An 8,422-nucleotide genomic window follows, 5' to 3' on the forward strand; every position below is an offset into this window, starting at 1 on the left:
TAATATTTACAGTTGGGTTGTTTTTCTTTTATTTTCATAAAGAATTTTTTCATGAAATTACCTCCGGGGTGAGAGAGAAGGAAAAACAAGGACTGATTTACAGAATGTTCACACCCGGAGTAATAACATTTAATTCAATATCCGATCATTTACAAGGAAAACCCCCCTTTTTTACATTGCACCTCATTTGTTGATAGGCAAAAGCATATTCTGCTCACTGTATCCAGTGAAGCTGTAATCTGCCAGTAAGGTATGCTCAGTGCATTCAGCTACTGCCAGTCTGGCCTATAGATTCCTGTGTATACAGGAAACTTGAGAAGTTTCTGGATAATGTGAAGCTATGCAGATGGTAGCATGAATATTGATACAGCTCTGGCCTATCCCAGAGAGGCAGGCTCTGATGGCATGGTGTGTTATTATATATATTCAATGAGCACACAGCTCTGAGTCGATTAACCCAGCATGGGGGGCATGCTGCCCTCCCAGGCAGAAGCTGCTAATGATGAAGCCTCAGGTGGGTGACCTGCAGGGAGGAATGCTGAGACTCAGGTGCTAAGGAGAAGCTGACTGAGGGGAGCTGTCTGCCAAAGATCGGTCTGGTATCACTGGCAGGTGTCACTAAGAAGATTTGGAGGAGTCTGCCATCTGTCCTTGGGGACCTTCTTCTTTAGCTACCCCTCTGATGCCTTATAATCAGTTGTGGGTCTGTTAAAGGGGACACAAGCTGGTATCCTGCAGAGCTTTGTCCAGATAATCTCCTACTTAAAGGGTCTCTGCTTTTGTCTTAAGCATCTTAAGCTTCTTAAGCTGAAGTCTGCTGTTTGTTGCAAGCCTGGACTTCAATATAGCTTGCTCAGAAAGGAGTACCAAGGCCTCAAGTTATACATAGTTGTTATCTTTGGAGTATCCCACCAATTCCCTCAACCCTAAAAAATAAAAACAAAAACATCCCCTAGACTGGTTCTTGAATAAAGAATAAATGAGCCTCTTGTGTGTCTGGCTGTGGGGCTGTAGTTTGGGAAGACCTAGACAGTAATCATGCAGCTCCTATGGGGGTAGTGCTACAGTTTTTTTTTTTTAAGTCACCTAAAAAAAGCCCTCTGACAGATTTATTTTATTTTGTTTATTAGTACATACTGTATGCCCAGGGCCACTGCCAAGCACTCCATGGGCTTTTCTTGACAATACCTTGCCTATTAGCCCAAAAAATGGTTATTACTGATTTCTAATGGAGCTTGGGTTTGGAATCTGAGCTTTGATGAGAGAGAGAGAGGAGAGAGAGAGAAAGAGAGAGAGATATTTTGCAGCTATTCCTATAATATATATATATATATATATATATATATATATATATATAATAATTTCCTAGGACAGGAAGTGTGTTACTGGTATGATCACTAAGTGAAAAAAAAGAAAAAAAAAATCCTAAAAAAACCCCAATGTAGCCATCACAACTAAGGACTGATAAGATCCGATGCATTACATTTTTATTCTTGGATTTAGATACAATTGCAATACAAATGTTTATTGGGTTTCAATGAGAGCGGGAAGCCAGAGCTCTGAAAAGGAATGTACATTGTAAGGGTCAGATAGAGTCCACCATGAGAAGTGCATGGCAGTTCTCCTTAAACAGAAGATTAGTTATTTCATGTCACTCCTTCTCCTTTTGAATATTCACATATCTCTATGTAAATTGCTTCACTGCTATCTTTCTCAACTTTTTTTGAAGAGCTTGTCTTATCTCCTGGTTCCTCAGGCTGTATATGACAGGATTCATCAATGGGGTCACTACAATGTACAATAAAGAGCTGTATTTGTTCACGTTAGGTGACATCTCACTGGATGGATTCACATAAATAGTGATTAAGGACCCATAATATGCACCCACAGAGATCAGGTGGGCACTACATGTTGAAAAAGATTTTTTTCTGGCACTAGAAGATGAAATCTTGAGAATGATCATAAAAATGTAGATGTATGTGCCGATGATAAAGGTAAGAGCACAGAATAAGACTAGGACAGAATATGTGAAGTCTAGCCATTGTACGATAGACGTGTCTGAGGTGGACAATTGCATAACTGGACCCAAATCACAAAAGAAGTAATCAATGTCACTGGGGCCACAAAAATGAAACTGAGTTATCCAAATAAATTCAATTGAACATAGGCTGCAATTTAATACCCAACAACCACAACCCAACAAAAAGCAGATTCTGCGGTTCATAATTAAAATGTAACGTAAAGGTTTACAAATAGCAACATATCGATCGTAAGACATTACAGCAAGAAGAAAACATTGCACAAACCCAAACATATAATAGAAATACATTTGTGTGATACAGCAAACAACAGACATTTTCCCCTTTGTCTTTAATATTATCTCTGCCATCATTGGTATAACACAAGTGGCTAGGAGGGCATCAGCAAAAGCAAGGTGCTGGAGAAAGATGAACATTGGAATTTTGAAATTACTATTTGTTGACACTAGAAGGATAATTAAAAGGTTTCCGGTCACTATTACAATGTATACTAAAAGTAGGGCAGTGAAGAATAGAAGTTTGAAGTTGCCTAGACCTTGTACTCCAAGTAGATAGATTTCTGAGACTTTTGTTTGATTCCCTTGACACATTGTAATAGCCAGGAGGTTGACCTGTCCGGTAGGAGAGTAAAATATTTGATCATACAGATAGTATAAGGGGAGAACATCAAAGCAATTGGTAACAATGAGCTGTCCACTCAATCTGCCATTATCTTAAAGGGACTTGGTGTATTGGTTTTGCACAGAGCAGGCCCAACTTACTTTTTTGGTCCCTCAATCCTGGAGTCCTGGCTCCTTACCCCTGCCGAGTGCCCCCAATAGCAAGCCTCTTGCTATTGGGGGCACTCGAGCAGGCTTACTCCTGAGCCATGCTCCTGTGAATGGACATTGTCCATTCACACACAGAGCGTGGCTTGGCCCCACCCCCCCATTCTTTTCTCATTGGCTCACTGGGTGTGATTGACAGCAGCGGGAGCCAATGGCTCCCGCTGCTGTTTAAGCGAATGAGGAGAGAGAAGCCTTGAAGAGACGCTGCTGTAATGCACATTGCTAGATTCAGATGGGGCTCAGGTAAGTATAAGGAGGGGTGGGGGGAGGAGAGGGGGGCTGCACCCAGAAGTCTAGCTGTAAAATGAACTTTTGTTACAGCTTGTTTTAGGAATACACACATTTTTTCAAAGCATAAATACAGTTTATATTGCAAAGTCAACACAAAGCATCATAATGTTTTTTGTCCCAAAATTTATGATGGATGATGGTGCCACTCCATGTCCTTCACCATGATGATGATGATGGCACAGTCACCTGTTTCCCCTTCTTCTTACTGGGTTTAGCCAGTCACTCCTCAGAAGCACCAGTCCCCCTCCAAGCGTCCCACACAATACATGATCTAATATCATGGCCACTGGAGAGACAGCTGCCTGAGCAATATAAGCAATATGAGCAATATAAGCACTTCTAAATTTCTCAGGGTCAAAAGATTCTTTAACAAAGTAAAAAGAAAGTAAAAGAAAATATATAAATGCTGCGCTAATGTGAAAATCAAAATATCAGAGCATCCCTCAGGGATGAGTGTGTAACTGGGGACAATTTGTAAATCAAACACAAACATATAATATATAAATCATACAAGTCATAAAAAAAGCTGTCAAATATAAACAGCAAATATATATAAGATGACTGTGGGGAAAAAAGAGCCACAAAGAACTGTCCGTGACTCAAAATAAAATATAAGTGCAGTGAAGTCCCATATGAAGAGAATGTATGAAAGTGATGCCTTTTCAACCAGTGGGTATAGCTGAACAGGCCTCTTCATATACTGTAGCATTTACCAACATACAGGTAAGATGATGGAAGAATTAGGTACGCTTACCACAAAGGGTGGACACACTTACCATACGGCGGTAGGGTGACCACATTTTCAAACTGCGATTCAGGGACACTCCCCCCCCCCCGCACCCACCCAAAAAAGATGGTTTTTGATACTTTTTTTGCCAATTTTTTGGGAAAAAAGAAAACAGTGGTAACCAGTTTAGACAGGTGGTATGGACAGCAGAACGGAGGGGGACAGCAGAACGGAGGGAGACAGCAGAACGGAGGGAGACAGCAGAACGGAGGGGGACATGGAGGAAGAACGGAGGGGGACAGCAGAACAGAGGGGGACACGGAGGAAGAATGGAGGGGGACAGCAGAATGGAGTGGGACACAGAGGAAGAATGGAGGGGGACAGCAGAACAGAGGGGGACAGCAGAACAGAGGGTGACACAGAGGAAGAACGGAGGGGGACAGCAGAACAGAGGGGGACACGGAGGAAAACTAGAGGGGGAAAGCAGCAGAACGGAGGGGGACAGCAGCAGAACAGAGGGGGACACAGAGGAAGAATGGAGGGGGACAGCAGAACAGAGGGAGACACGGAAGAAAACTGGAGGGGGACAGCAGAACAAGGGGGACATGGAGGAAGAACGGAGGGGGACAGCAGCAGAATGGAGGGGGACACAGAGTAAGAATGGAGGGGGACAGCGAGGAAGAATGGAGGGGAACAGCAGAACAGAGGGGGACAGCAGAACAGAGGGGGACACAGAGGAAGAACGGGTGGGGACATCAGAACAGAGGGGGACACAGAGGAAGAACAGAGGGGGACAGCAGAACAGAGGGGGACACGGAGGAAGAACGGAGGGGAACAGCAGAACAGAGGGGGACACGGAGGAAGAACGGAGAGGGACAGCAGCAGAATGGAGGGGGACACGGAGGAAGAACGGAGGGGGACACGGAGGAAGAATGGAGGGGGACAGCAGAACGGAGGGGGACAGCAGAACTGAGGGGGACACGGAAGAAGAATGGAGGGGGACAGCAGAACAGAGGGGGACAGCAGAACAGAGGGGGACACGGAGGAAGAATGGACGGGGACAGCAGCAGGACGGAGGGGGACACAGAGGAAGAATGGAGGGGGACAGCAGAACAGAGGGGGACACGGAGGAAGAATGGAGGGGGACAGCAGAACAGAGGGGGACAGCAGATCAGAGGGTGACACGGAGGAAGAATGGAGGGGGACAGCAGAACAGAGGGGGACACGGAGGAAGAACAGAGGGGGACAGCAGAATAGAGGGGGACACGGAGGAAGAACGGAGGGGGACAGCAGAACAGAGGGGGAAAGCAGAACAGAGGGGGACACAGAGGAAGAACGGAGGGGGACAGCAGAACAGAGGGGGACATGGAAGAAGAACGGAGGGGGACAGTAGCAGAACGGAGGGGGACAGCAGAACAGAGGGGGAAAGCAGCAGAACGGAGGGGGACACGGAGGAAGAACAGAGGGAGACAGCAGAACAGAGGGGGACAGTAGAACAGAGGGGGACACGGAGGAAGAACGGAGGGGGTCAGCAGAACAGAGGGGGACACGGAGGAAGAACAGAGGGGGACAGCAGAACAGAGGGGGACACGGAGGAAGAACGGATGGGGGACAGCAGAACAGAGGGGGACAGCAGAACAGAGGGGGACATGGAGGAAGAACGGAGGGGGACAGCAGAACAGAGGGGGACACAGAGGAAGGACGGAGAGGGACAGCAGAACAGAGGGGGACACGGAGGAAGGACGGAGGGGGACAGCAGCACAGAGGGGGACACAGAGGAAGAACAGAGGGAGACAGCACAACAGAGGGGGACACGGAGGAAGAACGGAGGGGGACAGCAGAACAGAGGGGAACAGCAGAACAGAGGGGGACACGGAGGAAGAACGGAGAGGGACAGCAGCAGAATGGAGGGGGACACGGAGGAAGAACGGAGGGGGACACGGAGGAAGAATGGAGGGGGACAGCAGAACGGAGGGGGACAGCAGAACTGAGGGGGACACGGAAGAAGAATGGAGGGGGACAGCAGAACAGAGGGGGACAGCAGAACAGAGGGGGACACGGAGGAAGAACGGAGGGAGACAGCAGAACAGAGGGGGACACGGAGGAAGAACGGAGGGGGACAGCTGAACAGAGGGGGACAGCAGAACAGAGGGGGACACGGAGGAAAACTGGAGGGGGACAGCAGAACAGAAGGGGACATGGAGGAAGAACGGAGGGAGACAGCAGCAGAACGGAGGGGGACAAAGAGGAAGAACGGTGGGGGACAGCAGAACAGAGGGGGACACGGAGGTAGAACGGAGGGGGACAGCAGCAGTACGGGGGGGGACACAGAGGAAGAACGGAGGGAGACAGTAGAACAGAGGGGGACACGGAGGAAGAACGGAGGGGGACAGTAGCAGAATGGAGTGGGACACAGAGGAAGAATGGAGGGGGACAGCAGAACAGAGGGGGACAGCAGATCAGAGGGTGACACAGAGGAAGAATGGAGGGGGACAGCAGAACAGAGGGGGACACGAATGAAAACTGGAGGGGGACAGCAGCAGAACGGAGGGGGACACAGAGGAAGAATGGAGGGGGACAGCAGAACAGAGGGGGACACGAATGAAAACTGGAGGGGGACAGCAGCAGAACGGAGGGGGACAGCAGCAGAACGGAGGGGGACACAGAGGAAGAATGGAGGGGGACAGCAGAACAGAGGGGGACACGGAAGAAAACTGGAGGGGGACAGCAGAACAGAGGGGGACATGGAGGAAGAACGGAGGGGGACAGCAGCAGAATGGAGGGGGAAACAGAGTAAGAATGGAGGGGGACAGCGAGGAAGAATGGAGGGGAAAGCAGAACAGAGGGGGACAGCAGAACAGAGGGTGACACGGAGGAAGAACGGAGGGAGACAGCAGCAGAACGGAGGGGGACAAAGAGGAAGAACGGTGGGGGACAGCAGAACAGAGGGGGACACGGAGGTAGAACGGAGGGGGACAGTAGCAGAATGGAGTGGGACAAAGAGGAAGAATGGAGGGGGACAGCAGAACAGAGGGGGACAGCAGAACAGAGGGTGACACAGAGGAAGAACGGAGGGGGACAGCAGAACAGAGGGGGACACGAAGGAAAACTGGAGGGGGACAGCAGCAGAACGGAGGGGGACAGCAGCAGAATGGAGGGGGACACAGAGGAAGAATGGAGGTGGACAGCAGAACAGAGGGGGACACGGAAGAAAACTGGAGGGGGACAGCAGAACAGAGGGGGACATGGAGGAAGAACGGAGGGGGACAGCAGCAGAATGGAGGGGGAAACAGAGTAAGAATGGAGGGGGACAGCGAGGAAGAATGGAGGGAAAAGCAGAACAGAGGGGGACAGCAGAACAGAGGGTGACACGGAGGAAGAATGGGTGGGGACAGCAGAACGGAGGGGGACACGGAGGAAGAACAGAGGGGGACAGCAGAACAGAGGGGGACACGGAGGAAGAACTGAGGGGGACAACAGAGCAGAGGGGGACATGGAGGAAGAACGGAGGGGGACAGTAGCAGAACAGAGGGGGAGAGCAGCAGAACGGAGGGGGACACGGAGGAAGAACAGAGGGAGACAGCAGAACAGAGGGGGACAGTAGAACAGAGGGGGACACGGAGGAAGAACGGAGGAGGTCAGCAGAACAGAGGGGGACACGGAGGAAGAACAGAGGGGGACAGCAGAACAGAGGGGGACAGCAGAACTGAGGGGGACACAGAGGAAGGACGGAGGGGGACAGCAGAACAGAGGGGGACACGGAGCAAGGACGGAGGGGGACAGCAGCACAGAGGGGGACACAGAGGAAGAACAGAGGGTGACAGCACAACAGAGGGGGACACGGAGGAAGAACGGAGGGGCACAGCAGAACAGAGGGGGACAGCAGAACAGAGGGGGACACAGAGGAAGAACGGAGGGGGACAGCAGAACAGAGGGGGACAGCAGAACAGAGGGGGACACGGAGGAAGAACGGAGGGGGACAGCAGAACAGAGGGGGACACGGAGGAAGAACGGAGGGGGACAGCTGAACAGAGGGGGGCAGCAGAACAGAGGGGGACACGACGGAGGAAGAACGGAGGGGGACAGCAGCAGAATGGAGGGGGGACACGGAGGAAGAATGGAGGGGGACAGCAGAACAGAGGGGGACACGGAGGAAGAACAGAGGGGGAGAGCTGAACAAAGGGGGACAGCAGAACAGAGGGGGACACGGACGAAAACTGGAGGTGGACAGCAGAACAGAAGGGGACATGGAGGAAGAACGGAGGGCGACAGCAGCAGAACGGAGGGGGACACAGAGGAAGAATGGAGGGGGACAGAAGAACAGAGGGGGACACGGAGGAAGAACGGAGGGAGACAGCAGCAGAACGGAGGGGGACAAAGAGGAAGAACGGTGGGGGACAGCAGAACAGAGGGGGACACGAAGGTAGAACGGAGGGGGACACAGAGGAAGAACGGAGGGAGACAGCAGAACAGAGGGGGACACGGAGGAAGAACGGAGGGGGACAGTAGCAGAATGGAGTGGGACACAGAGGAAGAAT

At 50.6% G+C, this 8,422-nt stretch overlaps 1 protein-coding gene across 1 annotated transcript; it reads right to left on the reverse strand.

Annotated features, from left to right (window-relative positions):
* Positions 1 to 1,684: 1,684 nt before the first annotated feature.
* LOC141134175 (olfactory receptor 11L1-like) lies at positions 1,685 to 2,629 on the reverse strand. The gene has a single exon (XM_073623759.1). It carries the CDS (start codon positions 2,627 to 2,629, stop codon positions 1,685 to 1,687), a length of 945 nt encoding a protein of 314 aa, XP_073479860.1.
* Between the last annotated feature and the right edge of the window lie 5,793 nt (positions 2,630 to 8,422).

This window comes from Aquarana catesbeiana, linkage group LG03 (genome assembly GCF_042186555.1).
Source record: "Aquarana catesbeiana isolate 2022-GZ linkage group LG03, ASM4218655v1, whole genome shotgun sequence".
Lineage (NCBI taxonomy): Eukaryota > Metazoa > Chordata > Amphibia > Anura > Ranidae > Aquarana > Aquarana catesbeiana.

Excerpts from the sequence above, each read along its gene's own strand:
- LOC141134175 (XM_073623759.1), bottom strand. The coding sequence starts at position 2,629 with ATGTGTCAAGGGAATCAAACAAAAGTCTCAGAAATCTATCTACTTGGA.